This window comes from Zonotrichia albicollis, unplaced genomic scaffold, assembly GCF_047830755.1.
Source record: "Zonotrichia albicollis isolate bZonAlb1 unplaced genomic scaffold, bZonAlb1.hap1 Scaffold_164, whole genome shotgun sequence".
In the NCBI taxonomy this organism is placed as follows: domain Eukaryota; kingdom Metazoa; phylum Chordata; class Aves; order Passeriformes; family Passerellidae; genus Zonotrichia; species Zonotrichia albicollis.
The window spans coordinates 61,605-77,168 of NW_027428366.1; the positions used below are offsets into that span (position 1 = coordinate 61,605).

The following is a 15,564-nucleotide window of genomic DNA, read 5'->3' on the forward strand; positions in this document are numbered from 1 at the left end:
TCCCATAAAAATCTCAGTGAAATCCCACAAAAATCCCACAAAAATCCCACCAAAATCCCACAAAAATCCCATTAAAATCCCCCAAAAATCCCATAAAAATCTCACAAAAATCCCACAAAAATCCCATAAAAAACCCGCAAAGATCCCACAAAAATCCCATAAAAATCTCACAAAAATCCCATAAAAATCCCACAAAAATCCCATAAAAATCCCATAAAAATCCCACAAAAATCCCACAAAAATCCCATAAAAATCCCACAAAAATTTCACAAAAATCCCACAAAAATCCCACAAAAATCCCATAAAAATCCCACAAAAATCCCATAAAAATCCCATAAAAAATCCATAAAAATCTCATAAAAATCGTGAAAATTCACGACCTCCGTGGAGCTCTTTGACCTGGCCCAGAGCAACAGGTGAGGCAAAAAAAAACCCAAAAAACACCAAAATCCAAAAAAAATATAAAAATCCTACAAAATCCCAGTGAAATCCTGCAAAAATCCCATAAAAATCCCACAAAAATCCATAAAAATCCGATAAAAATCCCATAAAAATCTCACAAAAATCCCATAAAAATCTCACAAAAATCTCACAAAAATCCTACAAAATTCCCATGAAAATCCATAAAAATACCATAATAATCCCACAAAAATCCCTTAAAAAATCCCATAAAAATCCCATAAAAATCCCACAAAAATCCCCGAAAAATCCCACAAAAATCCCACAAAAATCCATAAAATCACGGAAATTTCCCTCCCTGGAGCTCTTTGACCTGGCCCAGAGCAACAGGTGAGCCCAAAAAATACCCAAAAAACACAGAAAAACTGCAAAATCCCAGAAAAATATAAAAATGCTGCAAAATCCTAGTGAAATCCTGCAAAAATCCCACAAAAATCCCATAAAAATCCATAAAAATCCATAAAAATGCCACAAAAATCCCATTAAAGTCCCCCAAAAATCCCATTAAAGTCCCCCAAAAATCCCATAAAAATCTCACAAAAATCGCACAAAAATCCCCCAAAAATCCCATAAAAATCCCACAAAAATCCCTTAAAAATTCATTATAAATCCCACAAAAATCCCACAAAAATTCCACAAAAATCCCAGAAAAATCTCACAAAAATCCCACAAAAATCCCATAAAAATCCCACAAAAATCCCACGAAAATCCCACAAAAATCCCACAAAAATCTCACCAAAATTCCATAAAAATCTCACAAAAATCTCATAAAAATCCCACAAAAATCCCATAAAAATCCATAAAAATCTTATAAAAATCTCTCAAAAATCCCATAAAAATCGATAAAAATCCCACCAAAATCCTACCAAAATCCCACAAAAATCCCATAAAAATACCCCAAAAATCCCATAAAAATCCATAAAAAACCCACAAAAATCCCATAAAAATCCCACAAAAATCCCACAAAAATCCCATAAAAATCCCACAAAAATCCCACAAAATTCCCATAAAAATCCCATAAAAATCCCATAAAAATCCCACAAAAGTCTTATAAAAATCCCATAAAAATCCCACAAAAATCCCACGAAAATCCCATAAAAATCCCACAAAAATCCCTTAAAAATCCCACAAAAATCCCATAAAAATCCCATAAAAATCCCACAAAAAACCCGCAAAGATCCCACAAAAATCCCAGAAAACTCACACAAAAATCCCATAAAAATCCCATAAAAATCCCACAAAAATCCCATAAAAATCCCACAAAAATCCCACAAAAATCCCTCAAAAATCCCACAAAAATCTTATAAAAATCCCATAAAAATCCCACAAAAATCCCACAAAAATCCCATAAAAATCCCACAAAAAACCCGCAAAGATCCCACAAAAATACAATAAAGATCCCACAAAAATCCCACAAAAATCCCACAAAAATCCCTCAAAAATCCCACAAAAATCTTATAAAAATCCCATAAAAATCCCACAAAAATCCCACAAAAATCCCATAAAAATTCCACAAAAAACCCGCAAAGATCCCACAAAAATGTCAGAAAACTCACACAAAAATCCCATAAAAATCTCATAAAAATCCCACAAAAATCTCATAAAAATCCCATAAAAATCCCATAAAAATCTCATCAAAATCCTATAAAAAACTCACAAAAATCCCATAAAAATCCCAGAAAACTCCCAAAAAACCACAAAAATCCCAAAATCCCATAAAAATCCCGCTGAAATCCTAAAAAATCTCCAAAAAAATTCCCCAAGAAATCCCTAAAACCTCAAAAAAAAAATCCCCAAAATTTTCCCCCAAAATGTGCGATGACATCACACCGATGACGTCATACCTTTCCCCCCCGCAGCGAGCACAGCCGCCATTGGTTCTTCAAGGGTCACGTGACCATCGAGGGCCGGCCGGTGGGCGTGTCCCTGTTCCGCTCCCTGATGGACACCCAGAGCTCCTCCCACCCCAACAACGTCATCAAGTTCTGCGACAACAGCAGGTGTGACGTCATAGGCGCGCCTGTGACGTCATAGATACACCTGGGGAGGGGTGTGACGTTATAGACACATTTGGGGATGACTGTGACGTCATAGAAACCCCTGTGACGTCATAGACACACCTGTGACGTCACGGACACACCTGGGGATGGTGTGACGTCATAGACGCACCTTGGGATGGGTGTGACGTCATAGACACATCTGGGGATGACTGTGACGTCATAGAAACCCGTGTGACCTCATAGACACAACAGGGAGAGGTGTGATGTCATAGACACACCTGTGACGTCATAGACACACCTGTGACGTCATAGACACACCTGGGGATGGGTGTGACGTCATAGACACACGTGTGGCGTCAAAGACACACCTGGGGATGAGTGTGACATCATAGACACACCTGTGACGTCGTAGACACATCTGGGAACGGGTGTGACGTCATAGACACACCTGAGGACGGATATGACATCATAGACACACTTGTGATGTCATAGACACACCTAGCTGGGATTTTGGGGAGAATTTTGGGATTTTTTGGGTGTTATCTTTTGGGGTTTTTTGGGAGGTTATTTGGGGTGTATTTATTTATTTTTGGGGTGAATTTTTGGCGGTTTTCGGTGAATTTTTGGGTGTTATTTTTTGGGGTTTTTTGTGTGAATTTTGGGGTGGAATATTGTGAATTTTGGGGTGAATTTTGTGGATTTTGGGGTGAATTTGGGGAATTTTTTGGGGTATTTTGGGTGTGTTTTGGGTTCAATTTTGGGATTTTTGGTGTGAATTTAGGGGAATTTTTGGGGGTTTTTTTGGGCTGAATTTTTGGGGTTTTGGGTGAATTTTGGGTTGAATTTCCCCGATTTCGTTGCCTTTCCCCCCAGCGCCATCCACGGCGTCGCAGGCTGGGATTTTGGGGTGAATTTTGTGGATATTTTTTTGGAATTTTTTGGGGTTTTTGGGGGTGAATTTTTGGGTGAATTTTGGGGTGAATTTTGCCCATTTTGGTCCCTTTCCCAGCAGTGCCATCCACGAGGTCTCAGGGTGGGATTTTGGGGTGAACTTTGTGGATTTTGGGGTGAATTTTGGGATTTTTTGTGTGTTATTTTTTGGTTTTTTTTGGGGTGAATTTTGGGATTTTTTGTGTGTTATTTTTTGGGGTTTTTTGGGGTGAATTTTTGGGGGTTTTTGGTGAATTTTGGGGTGGAATATTGTGAATTTTGGGGTGAATTTTGGGATTTTTTGGGGTGTTATTTTTTGGGTTTTTTTGGGGTGAATTTTTGGGGTGAATTTTTGGGGGATTTGGGTTCATTTTGGGGTGAATTTTGGGGTGAATTTTCGGGTGAATTTTATTGATTTTGGGGTGAATTTTTGGGGGTTTTTGGTGAATTTTGGAGTGAATTTTGGGGTGAATTTTGTTGATTTTTGGGTGAATTTTGGGGTCATATTTTGGGATTTTTTGGGGGTTTTTTTGGGCTTATTTGGGATGAATTTTTTTTTTTTTTGGGTGAATTTTGGGTTGAATTTCCCCGATTTCGTTCCCTTTCCCCCAGCGCCATCCGCGGCGTCCCAGGCTGGGATTTTGGGGTGAATTTTGGGATTTTTTTGGGTGTTATTTTTTGGGTTTTTTTGGGTGAATTTTGGGCTGAATTTTTGGGGTTTTTGGGTGAATTTTGGGGTTTTTCTGGAGTTTATTTGGGGTGAATTTTGGGGGGTTTTTGCTGAATTTTGGGGTGAATTTTGTGGATTTTGGGGTGAATTTGGGGAATTTTTTGGGTTTTTTTTGGAGGTTATTTGGGGTGAATTTTTGGGGGTTTTTAGTGAATTTTGGAGTGAATTTTGGGATTTTTTTTGGGGAATTTTTTGGGTTTTTTTGGGGTGAATTTTTGGGGGTTTTTGGTGAATTTTGGGGTGAATTTTGTTGATTTTGCGGTGAATTTTTTGGGGTTTTGGGTGAATTTTGGGGGAAAATTTTGTGGATTTTGGGGTGAATTTGGAGAATTTTTTGGGGAATTTTTTGGGGTTTTTTTGGGGGGTTTTTTTGAGCTTATTTGGGGTGAATTTTTGGTTTTTTTTGGGGTGCATTTTGGGTTGAATTTCCCCGATTTCATTCCCTTTCCCCAGCGCCATCCGCGGCGTCCCCGTGGCCGCGCTGTGGCCGCAGAGCCCGGCCGGGCCCGGCCCCTACGAGAGGAGAACGAGCGTCCGGCACGTGACCTTCACCGCAGAGACACACAACTTCCCCACCGGTCAGTCTGGGGTCAAAGGTCATCACTGGGGTAATCTGGGGTCATCTGGGGTCAGCCGGGGGTCATTGGGAATGGTCAGGGGTCATGGGGTCACTCAGCGTCCGGCACGTGACCTTCACTGCAGAGACACACAACTTCCCCACCGGTCAGTCTGGGGTCACCTGGGGTCATGGGGTCACTCAGGGGTCACTGGGAATGGTCAGGGGTCACTCAGGTCATGGGGTCACTCAGGGGTCACTCAGCGTCCGGCACGTGACCTTCACTGCAGAGACACACAACTTCCCCACCGGTCAGTCTGGGGTCACCTGGGGTCACACAGGGGTCACGGGGTCACTCAGGGGTCACTCAGCGTCCGGCACGTGACCTTCACTGCAGAGACACACAACTTCCCCACCGGTCAGTCTGGGGTCAGAGGTCATCACTGGGGTCACCTGGGGTCACTCAGGTCATGGGGTCACTCAGGGGTCACTCAGGTCATGGGGTCACTCAGGGGTCACTCAGCGTCCGGCACGTGACCTTCACTGCCGAGACACACAACTTCCCCACCGGTCAGTCTGGGTTCAGAGGTCATCGCTGGGGTCAGCCAGGGGTCATTGGGAATGGTCAGTGGTCAATGGTCAATGGTCAATGGTCAGTGGTCAGTGGTCAGTGGGAATGGTCAGTGGTCAATGGTCAATGGTCAGTGGGAATGGTCAGTGGTCAGTGGTCAATGGTCAGTGGTCAGTGGTCAGTGGTCAGTGGGAATGGTCAGTGGTCAGTGGTCAGTGGTCAGTGGTCAATGGGAATGGGAATGGTCAATAGTCAGGGGTCACAGGGTCACACAGGGGTCAGCCAGGGGTCACTCAGGTCATGGGGTCACTCAGGGGTCACTCAGCGTCCGGCACGTGACCTTCACTGCAGAGACACACAACTTCCCCACCGGTCAGTCTGGGGTCACCTGGGGTCACCTGGGGTCAGCCAGGGGTCACTCAGGTCATGGGGTCATTCAGGGGTCACTCAGCGTCCGGCACGTGACCTTCACCGCCGAGACACACAACTTCCCCACCGGTCAGTCTGGGGTCACCTGGGGTCATCTGGGGTCATGGGGTCACTCAGGGGTCACTCAGGGGTCACTCAGGTCACGGGGTCACTCAGGGGTCACTCAGCGTCCGGCACGTGACCTTCACCGCAGAGACACACAACTTCCCCACCGGTCAGTCTGGGGTCAAAGGTCATCGTTGGGGTCAGCCAGGGGTCACTGGGAATGGTCAGGGGTCATTGGGAATGGTCAGAGGTCATGGGGTCACTCAGTGTCCGGCACGTGACCTTCACTGCAGAGACACACAACTTCCCCACCGGTCAGTCTGGGGTCAGAGGTCATCGCTGGGGTCATCTGGGGTCACTCAGGTCATGGGGTCACTCAGGGGTCACTCAGCGTCCGGCACGTGACCTTCACCGCAGAGACACACAACTTCCCCACCGGTCAGTCTGGGGTCACCTGGGGTCACACAGGGGTCACAGGGTCACTCAGGTCATGGGGTCACTCAGGGGTCACTCAGCGTCCGGCACGTGACCTTCACTGCAGAGACACACAACTTCCCCACCGGTCAGTCTGGGGTCACCTGGGGTCACACAGGGGTCATCTGGGGTCATTGGGAATGGTCAGGGGTCATGGGGTCACTCAGTGTCCGGCACGTGACCTTCACTGCAGAGACACACAACTTCCCCACCGGTCAGTCTGGGGTCATCTGGGGTCATCTGGGGTCACGGGGTCACTCAGGTCACGGGGTCACTCAGGGGTCACTCAGGTCATGGGGTCACTCAGGGGTCACTCAGCGTCCGGCACGTGACCTTCACCGCAGAGACACACAACTTCCCCACCGGTCAGTCTGGGGTCACCTGGGGTCACACAGGGGTCACTCAGGGGTCACTGGGAATGGTCAGGGGTCATGGGGTCACTCAGCGTCCGGCACGTGACCTTCACTGCAGAGACACACAACTTCCCCACCGGTCAGTCTGGGGTCACCTGGGGTCACACAGGGGTCATGGGGTCAGCCAGGGGTCACTCAGGTCATGGGGTCACTCAGGGGTCACTCAGCGTCCGGCACGTGACCTTCACCGCCGAGACACACAACTTCCCCACCGGTCAGTCTGGGGTCAGAGGTCATCCTGGGGTCACACAGGGTCATCTGGGGTCAGCCGGGGGTCATTGGGAATGGTCAGTGGTTAGTGGGAATGGTCAGTGGTCAATGGTCAGTGGTCAGTGGTCAGTGGTCAATGGTCAATGGTCAGTGGTCAATGGTCAGTGGTCAGCGGGAATGGTCAGTGGTCAGTGGTCAATGGTCAGTGGTCAATGGTCAGTGGTCAGTGGGAATGGTCAATGGTCAGTGGTCAATGGTTAGTGGGAATGGTCAATGGTCAATGGTCAGTGGTCAATGGTCAATGGTCAATGGTCAGTGGGAATGGTCAATGGTCAATGGTCAATGGTCAGTGGTCAGTGGTCAGTGGTCAGTGGGAATGGTCAATGGTCAATGGTCAATGGTCAGTGGTCAGTGGTCAATGGTCAATGGTCAGTGGGAATGGTCAATGGTCAATGGTCAGTGGTCAGTGGGAATGGTCAATGGTCAGTGGTCAATGGTCAATGGTCAGTGGTCAGTGGTCAGTGGTCAGTGGGAATGGTCAGTGGTCAATGGTCAGTGGCCAGTGGTCAATGGTCAATGGTCAGTGGGAATGGTCAGTGGTCAATGGTCAATGGTCAGTGGTCAGTGGGAATGGTCAATGGTCAGTGGTCAGTGGTCAGTGGTCAATGGTCTATGGTCAGTGGTCAGTGGGAATGGTCAGTGGTCAGTGGGAATGGTCAGTGGTCAATGGTCAGTGGCCAGTGGTCAATGGTCAATGGTCAGTGGGAATGGTCAATGGTCAATGGTCAGTGGTCAATGGTCAGTGGTCAATGGTCAATGGTCAATGGTCAATGGTCAGTGGTCAGTGGGAATGGTCAGTGGTCAGTGGGAATGGTCAGTGGTCATTGGGTCACTCAGGGGTCAGAGGTCACTCAGGGGGTCACTCAGGGGTCACTCAGGGGTCAGACCCGCAGCATCCCCAGCGGTCACTCTGGGGTCAAAGCTCTGTGCAAGGTGGGCATGGCCATGCAAGGTGGGCGTGGCCAGCCAAAGTGGGCGTGGTCACCCATTGTGGGCATGTCCATCTGAAGTGGGCACGGCCATGCAAGGTGGGCGTGGCCATCCATTGTGGGCGTGTCCAGCCAGAGTGGGCGTGTCCATGCAGGGTGGGCGTGTCCAGCTAGAGTGGGCGTGGCCATGCAAGGTGGGCATGTTCAGCCAGAGTGGGCATGTCTATGCAGGGTGGGCGTGTCCATCCATTGTGGGCGTGGCCATCCATTGTGGGCGTGTCCAGCCATTGTGGGCGTGTCCAGCCAGAGTGGGCGTGTCCAGCCAAAGTGGGCGTGGCCAGCTGTGTCTCGCTTGTCTCACCTGTGTTTTTTTTGCTGTTTTTTTGTTGATTTTTGTTGTATTTTTTTGCTTTTTTCACTGTTTTTCATTATTTTTTTTCCTTTTTTCCCCGATTTTCCCCATTTTCCCCCATTTTTCCCTTCTTTTCCCAGCCGTGGCCCCGTTCAGCGGCGCCACCACCGGCACCGGGGGCCGGATCCGCGACGTTCAGAGCACGGGCAGGGGAGCGCACGTGATCGCGGGCACGGCCGGGTACTGCTTTGGGAACCTGCTCATTCCGGGTGAGGGACACGGAAAAACACAAAAATGACCCAAAATTCGGGGTCAGCGCCCCCAAAAACCCCAAAATCCACCCCAGAAACTCCAAATTCCACCCCAGAAACCCCAAAAACCAAAGAAATCCCACTCAGAAACCCCAAAATCCACCCCAGAAACCCAAAAAATCCCACCCAAAAACTCCAAAATCCCACCCAGAAACTCCTAAAAACCCAAAAAATCCCACCCCAAAATCCCACCCAGAAACCCCAAAAACCAAAGAAATCCTACCCAGAAATCCCAAAAAATCCCACCCTAAAAAGCCCCAAAAAACCAAAAATCCACCCCAAAATCCCACCCAGAAACTCCTAAAAACCCAAAAAATCCCACCCAGAAATCCCACCCCAAAATCCCACCCAGAAATCCCAAAAATTCCAAAAAATCCCACCCAGAAACTCCAAGACCCAAAAAGACCCCACCCACAAACTCCTAAAAACCCAAAAAATCCCACCAAAAAAACCCCAAAAACCCAAAAAATCCCACCAAAAAAAACCCCAAAACCCCAAAATCCCACCCAGAAACTCCAAAACCCAAAAAGACCCCACCCAGAAACTCCTAAAAATCCCAAAATATCCCACCCTGAAAAGGCCCAAAAAACCAAAAATCCACCCCAAAATCTCACCCAGAAATCCCAAAAACCCAAAAAATCCCACCCAGAAACTCCAAAAAATCCCAAAAAATCCCACCCTAAAAAGCCCCAAAAAAAGCAAAAATCCACCCCAAAATCTCACCCAGAAAACCCCAGAAACCAAAAATATCCCACTCAGAAACCCAAAAAACCCAAAATCCCACCCAGAAACCCCAAAAACCCAAAAAATCCCACCCAGAAACCGCAAAATCCCACCCAAAAACCCCTCAAAAACCCAACAAATCCCACTCAGAAACTCCTAAAAATCCCAAAATCCACCCCAAAAACCCCAAAAAACCCAAAAAGATCCCACCCTAAAAACCCCAAAAAACCCCCAAAATCCCAAAAAATCCCACCCAGAAATCCCAAAATCCCACCCAGAAACTCCTAAAAACCCAAAAAGATCCCACCCAGAAACCCCCAAAAATCCCAAAATCCACCCCAGAAACCCCAAAATTCACCCCAGAAACCCCAAAAACCCAAAAAATCCCACCCAAAAACCCCAAAATCCACCCAGAAACCCCAAAAAACCCAAAAAATCCCACTCAGAAACCCCCAAAAATCCCAAAATCCCACCCAGAAACCCCAAAAGCCAAAAAGATCCCACCCAGAAACTCCTAAAAATCCCAAAATCCACCCCAAAAACCCCAAGATCCCACTCAGAAACTCCTAAAAACCCAAAAAATCCCACCAAAAAATCCCACTCCAAAATCCCACCCAGAAACCCCAAAAACCCCAAAAAATCCCACCCTAAAAAGCCCCAAAAATCCCAAAATCCCACCCCAAAAACCCCAAAAACTCCAAAATCCCACCCAGAAATTCCTAAAAACCAAAAAAATCCCACCCAGAAAACCCCAAAAACCCCAAAAAATCCCACCCTAAAAAGCCCCAAAAAACCAAAAATCCACCCCAAAATCCCACCCAGAAACCCCAAAAACCCAAAAAATCCCACCCAGAAACTCCTAAAAACCCAAAAAATCCCCCAAAAATCCCCAAAAAAATCCCCCAAAAATGTCCAAAAAATCCCAAAAAATCCCCAAAAAATCCCCAAAAAAATCTCTTAAAAAATCCCCCCAAAAATCCCCTTAAAAATTTCCAAAAATCCCCAAAAAATCTCCTGAAAAATCCCCAAAACTCCCAAAAAATCTCTAAAAAATCTCCCAAAAGATCCCCCAAAAAAATCCAAAAAAATCCCCAAAAATTGGTGAAAAATCTCCAAAAAAATCCTCAAAAAATCCCCTAAAAAATCTCCCAAAAAATCTCCCAAAAATCCCCCAAAAATTTCCAAAAAATCCCAAAAAAATCCCCAAAAAATCCCAAAAAAATCTCCTAAAATATCCCCAAAAATCTCCCAAAAAATCCCTGAAAAATCCCCAAAAAATCCCCGAAAAATCCCCCAAAAATTCCCAGAAATCTCCCAAAAAATTCTCCCAAAAAATCCCCAAAAAATCCCCAAAAAATCCCCAAAAAAATCCCCCAAAATCCCCCATAAATCTCTCAAAAATCCCCCCAAAAGTCCCCCCAAAAAAATCCCCCGAAAATCTCCCAAAAAATTCCCAAAAAAATCCACAAAAATTCCCCAAAAAATCCCAAAAAATAAAAAAAAAAAAATTCCAAAAAATCCTCCAACAATCTCCCCAAAAAATCCCCAAAAAATCCCCAAAAATTCCCCAAAAATCCCCCAAAAATCCCAAAAAATCCCCCCAAAATCCCCAAAAAATCTCCCAAAAAATCCCCCAAAATCCCCAAAACAAATCTCCCAAAAAACCCCCCCAAAAATTCCCAAAAAATCTCCCAAAAATTCCCCCAAAATCCCAAAAAATATCCAAAAAATCCTCCAAAAATCTCCCCCAAAAATCTCCCAAAAATCCCAAAAAAATCCCCAAAAATCCCTCATAAATCTCCCAAAAATCCCCCCAAAAGACCCCCCAAAAATTTCCAAAAATCTCCAAAAAATCCCCCAAAAACTCCCCCAAAAATTCCCAAAAATCCCCCCAAAAATTTCAAAAAAATCCCCAAAACACCTCCAAAAAATCAAAAAAAAAAAATCCCCAAAAATTGGTGAAAAATTTCCCAAAAATCCCCAAAAAATCCCCCAAAAATTCTCCCCAAAAATGCCAAAAAATCCCAAAAAATCTCCCAAAAAATCCCAAAAAATCTCCCAAAAATTCCCAAAAAATCTCCCAAAAATATCCCAAAAATCATCCAAAAATATCCCCAAAAAAATCACCAAAAAATCCCTAAAAAATTTCCCAAAAAAACCCCCAAAAATCTTCCAAAAAATCTCCCAAAAAAATCCCTGAAAAATCCCCAAAAAATCCCCCAAAAATCCCAATAAAAATCCCCAAAAATCCCCAAAAACTCCCCAAAAATTCCCCAAAAATCTCCCCAAAAATCCCGAAAAATGTCCCAAAAATCCCCCAAAAATTTCCAAAAAACCCCCCAAAAAATCCCCAAAAAACCTCCAAAAAAATCCCAAAAAAATCCCCAAAAATTGGTGAAAAATCTCCCAAAAAATCCCCCAAAAATCCCCCAAAAATTCTCCCCAAAAATGCCAAAAAAATCCCAAAAAATTCCAAAAATCCCCCCAAAAAATCCCCAAAAATTCCCCAAAAAATCCCCCAAAAAATCCCAAAAAATCCCCAAAAAATCTCCAAAAAATCCCCAAAAAATCCCCAAAAATCCCCAAAAATTCTCCCAAAATCCCAAAAAATCCCCCAAAATCCCCAAAAAATCCCCCCAAAATCCCAAAAAAATCTGCCAAAAATTTGTGAAAAATCCCTTAAAAATCTCCCAAAAATAAAAAAAATCTCCAAAAAATCCCGTAAAAATCCCCCCAAATCCCCAAAAATTTCCCAAAAAATCTCCCAAAAAATCCCCAAAAATTTGTGAAAAATCCCTGAAAAATCCCCCAAAATTGAGATTTTCTCGCCCATTTTTTGCCGTATTTTCGCCAAATTTTCATCTTTTTTCTCCGTTTTTTTTTGTTTTTTTTCCCAATTTCTCTTTTTTCCCAATTTTTGACATTTTTCCCCCATTTTAGGCTACGAGCAGCCGTGGGAGGATCCCCTCTCCCCGTACCCCCCCAAAAACCCTTCAAGAATTTCTGAAAAATCCCCAAAAATTGGTGAAAAAATCCCCAAAAATTTCCCCAAAAATTCCCCCAAAATCCTCAAAATTTTGGTGAAAAATCCCTCAAAATCTCCCAAAAATCCCTCAAAAATTTGTGAAAAATCCCTCAAAAATTTCTCAAAAATTTGTGAAAAATCCCTCAAAAGTCCCCCAAAAATTTGGGAAAAATCCCTCAAAAATCTCCCAAAAATCCTCAAAATTTCTGTGAAAAATCCCTCCAAAATCCCTCAAAATTCCCCCAAAAATTTGTGAAAAATCCATCAAAAATCTCCCAAAAATCCCTGAAAAATCCTTCAAAAATTTGTGAAAAAAATCCCTCAAAAATATGTGAAAAAATCCCTCAAAAATTTGTGAAAAATCCCTCAAAAATCTCCCAAAAATCTCCCAGAAATTTCTGAAAATTCCCTCAAAAATCCCCCAAAAATTTGTGAAAATTCCTCAAAAATCTCCCAAAAATTTGGGAAAAATCCTTCAAAAATCTCCCAAAAATCCCCCAAAAATCCCTCAAAAATTTGTGAAAAAAATCCCTCAAAAATCCCCCAAAAATCCCTGAAAATTCCCTCAAAAATCCCCCAAGAATTTGTGAAAAATCCCTCAAAAATTTGGCAAAAATCCCCCAAAATTGAGATTTTCTCGCCCATTTTTTGCCGTTTTTTCCCCGTTTTTTGCCGTATTTTCGCCAAATTTTCGTCTTTTTTCTCCATTTTTTTTGTTTTTTTTCCCCAATCTCTCTTTTTCCCAAAAAATTCTCATTTTTCCCCCATTTTAGGCTACGAGCAGCCGTGGGAGGACCCTCTCTCCCCGTACCCCCCAAAAAAACCCTTCAAGAATTTCTGAAAATCCCCAAAAATTCCCCAAAAATTCCCCCAAAATCCTCAAAAATTTTGGGAAAAATCCCTCAAAAATCTCCCAAAAATCCCTCAAAATTTGTGAAAAATCCTTCAAAAATCTCCCAAAAATCCCCCAAAAATTTGTGAAAAATCCCTCAAAAATCCCCCAAAAATCCCTGAAAATTCCCTCAAAAATCCCCCAAAAATTTGGGAAAAACCTTCAAAAATCTCCCAAAAATCCCTCAGAATTTCTGTGAAAAATCCCTGAAAAATCTCTCAAAAATCCCCCAAAAATTTGGGAAAAATCCTCCAAAAATTTGTGAAAAATTTCCCCAAAAATCTCCCAAAAATCCCAAAAAATTTCCCAAAAAATCCCCCAAAATCCTCAAAATTTTGGTGAAAAATCCCTCAAAAATCCCCCAAAAAATTGGGAAAAATCCCTCAAAAATCCCTAAAAAATCTCCCAAAAATTTGTGAAAAATCCCTGAAAAATCCCTGAAAAATCCCCCAAAATTGAGATTTTCTCGCCCATTTTTTGCCGTTTTTTCCCCATTTTTTGCCGTATTTTCGCCAAATTTTCGTCTTTTTTCTCCATTTTTTTTGTTTTTTTCCCCCAATTTCTCTTTTTCCCAAAAATTCTCATTTTTCCCCCATTTCAGGCTACGAGCAGCCGTGGGAGGATCCCCTCTGCCCGTACCCCCCAAAAACCCTTCAAGAATTTCTGAAAAATCCCCAAAAATTGGTGAAAAAATCCCCAAAAATTCCCCAAAAATTCCCCCAAAATCCTCAAAATTTTGGTGAAAAATCCCTCAAAAATCTCCCAAAAATCCCTCAAAAAATTTGGGAAAAATCCCTCAAAAATTTGTGAAAAATCCCCAAAAATTTGGGAAAAACCCTCAAAAATTTGGGAAAAATCCCCAAAAATTTGTGAAAAAATCCCCAAAAATTCCCCAAAAATTCTCAAAATTTTGATGAAAAATCCCTCAAAAATCTCCCAAAAATCCCCCCCAAAATTTGGGAAAAATCCCTGAAAAATCCCCCAAAATTTGTGAAAAATTTGGGAAAAAATCCCTCAAAAATCTCCCAAAAATCCCCCAAAATCCCTAAAAAATCTCCTAAAAATCTCCCAAAAATTTGTGAAAAATCTCTCAAAAATCCCTCAAAAATTTGTGAAAAATTCCCTCAAAAATCCCCAAAAATCCTGAAAATTCCCTCAAAAATCCCCCAAAAATTTGTGAAAAATCCCTGAAAATCCCTGAAAATCCCCCAAAATTGAGATTTTCCTCGCCCATTTTTTCCCCGTTTTTTCGCGTATTTTCGCCAAATTTTCGTCTTTTTTCTCCATTTTTTTTTTGTTTTTTTCCCCAATTTCTCTTTTTTCACCAAAATTCTCATTTTTTCCCCAATTTTAGGCTACGAGCAGCCGTGGGAGGATCCCCTCTCCCCGTACCCCCCAAAAAAACCCTTCAAGAATTTCTGAAAAATCCCCAAAAATTTGTGAAAAATCCCCAAAATTTCCCCGAAAATCCTCAAAATTTCGGTGAAAAATCTCTCAAAAATCTCCCAAAAATTCCCTAAAAATTTGGGAAAAATCGCTCAAAAATCTCCCAAAAATTTGGGAAAAATTCTTAAAAATTTGTGAAAAATCCCCCAAAAATTTGGGAAAAACCCTCAAAAATTTGGGAAAAATCCCCCAAAATTTTGTGAAAAAAGCCCCAAAAATTCCCCAAAAATTCTCAAAAATTTTGATGAAAAATCCCTAAAAAATCTCCCAAAAATCCCCCAAAAATCTCCCAAAAATCCCTCAAAAATCCCTAAAAAATCCCCATTTTTGGGGTTTTTTTACTCGAATTTTTTGGGGTTTTTTCCCCCAAATTTTTGTAATTTTTTTCCCCAAAAATTCCCATTTTTCCCTCATTTCAGGCTCTGAGCAGCCGTGGGAGGATCCCTTAAAATTCTCCAAAATTGAGATTTTCTCGCCCATTTTTTGCCGTTTTTTTCGCGTATTTTCGCCAAATTTTCGTCTTTTTTCTCCATTTTTTTTTTTGTTTTTTTCCCCAATTCTCTTTTTCCCATTTTTATGGTTTTTTCCCCCATTTTAGGCTACGAGCAGCCGTGGGAGGACCCTCTCTCCCCGTACCCCCCAAAAAAAACCCTTCAAGAATTTCTGAAAAATCCCCAAAAGTTGCAAAAAAATCCCCAAAAATTCCCCCAAAATCCTCAAAAATTTTGGTGAAAAAATCTCTCAAAAATGTCCCAAAAATTCCCCAAAAATCCCTGAAAAATCCCTCAAAAATCCCCCAAAAATTTGTGAAAAATCCCTCAAAAATCTCCCAAAAATCCCTCAAAAATTTGTGAAAAATCCCTCAAAAATCCCCAAAAATTTGGGAAAAATCCCTCAAAAATCTCCCAAAAATCCCTCAAAAATTTGTGAAAAATCCCTCAAAAATCCCCCAAAAATTTGGGAAAAATCCCTGAAAAATCTCCCAAAAGTCCCTGAAAAATTTGGGAAA

General features: G+C 42.9%; 1 protein-coding gene across 1 annotated transcript in view; it reads left to right on the forward strand.

Moving 5' to 3' along the window:
- Positions 1-15,564, forward strand: part of PFAS (phosphoribosylformylglycinamidine synthase) — a 39,211-nt gene that overhangs the window by 15,453 nt on the left and 8,194 nt on the right. The window contains exons 6-8 of the mRNA XM_074533919.1: positions 2,319-2,459; positions 4,573-4,697; positions 8,299-8,427. Of these exons, the coding sequence (XP_074390020.1) occupies positions 2,319-2,459; positions 4,573-4,697; positions 8,299-8,427 (395 nt within the window). The remainder of the gene's footprint in view (positions 1-2,318; positions 2,460-4,572; positions 4,698-8,298; positions 8,428-15,564) is intronic.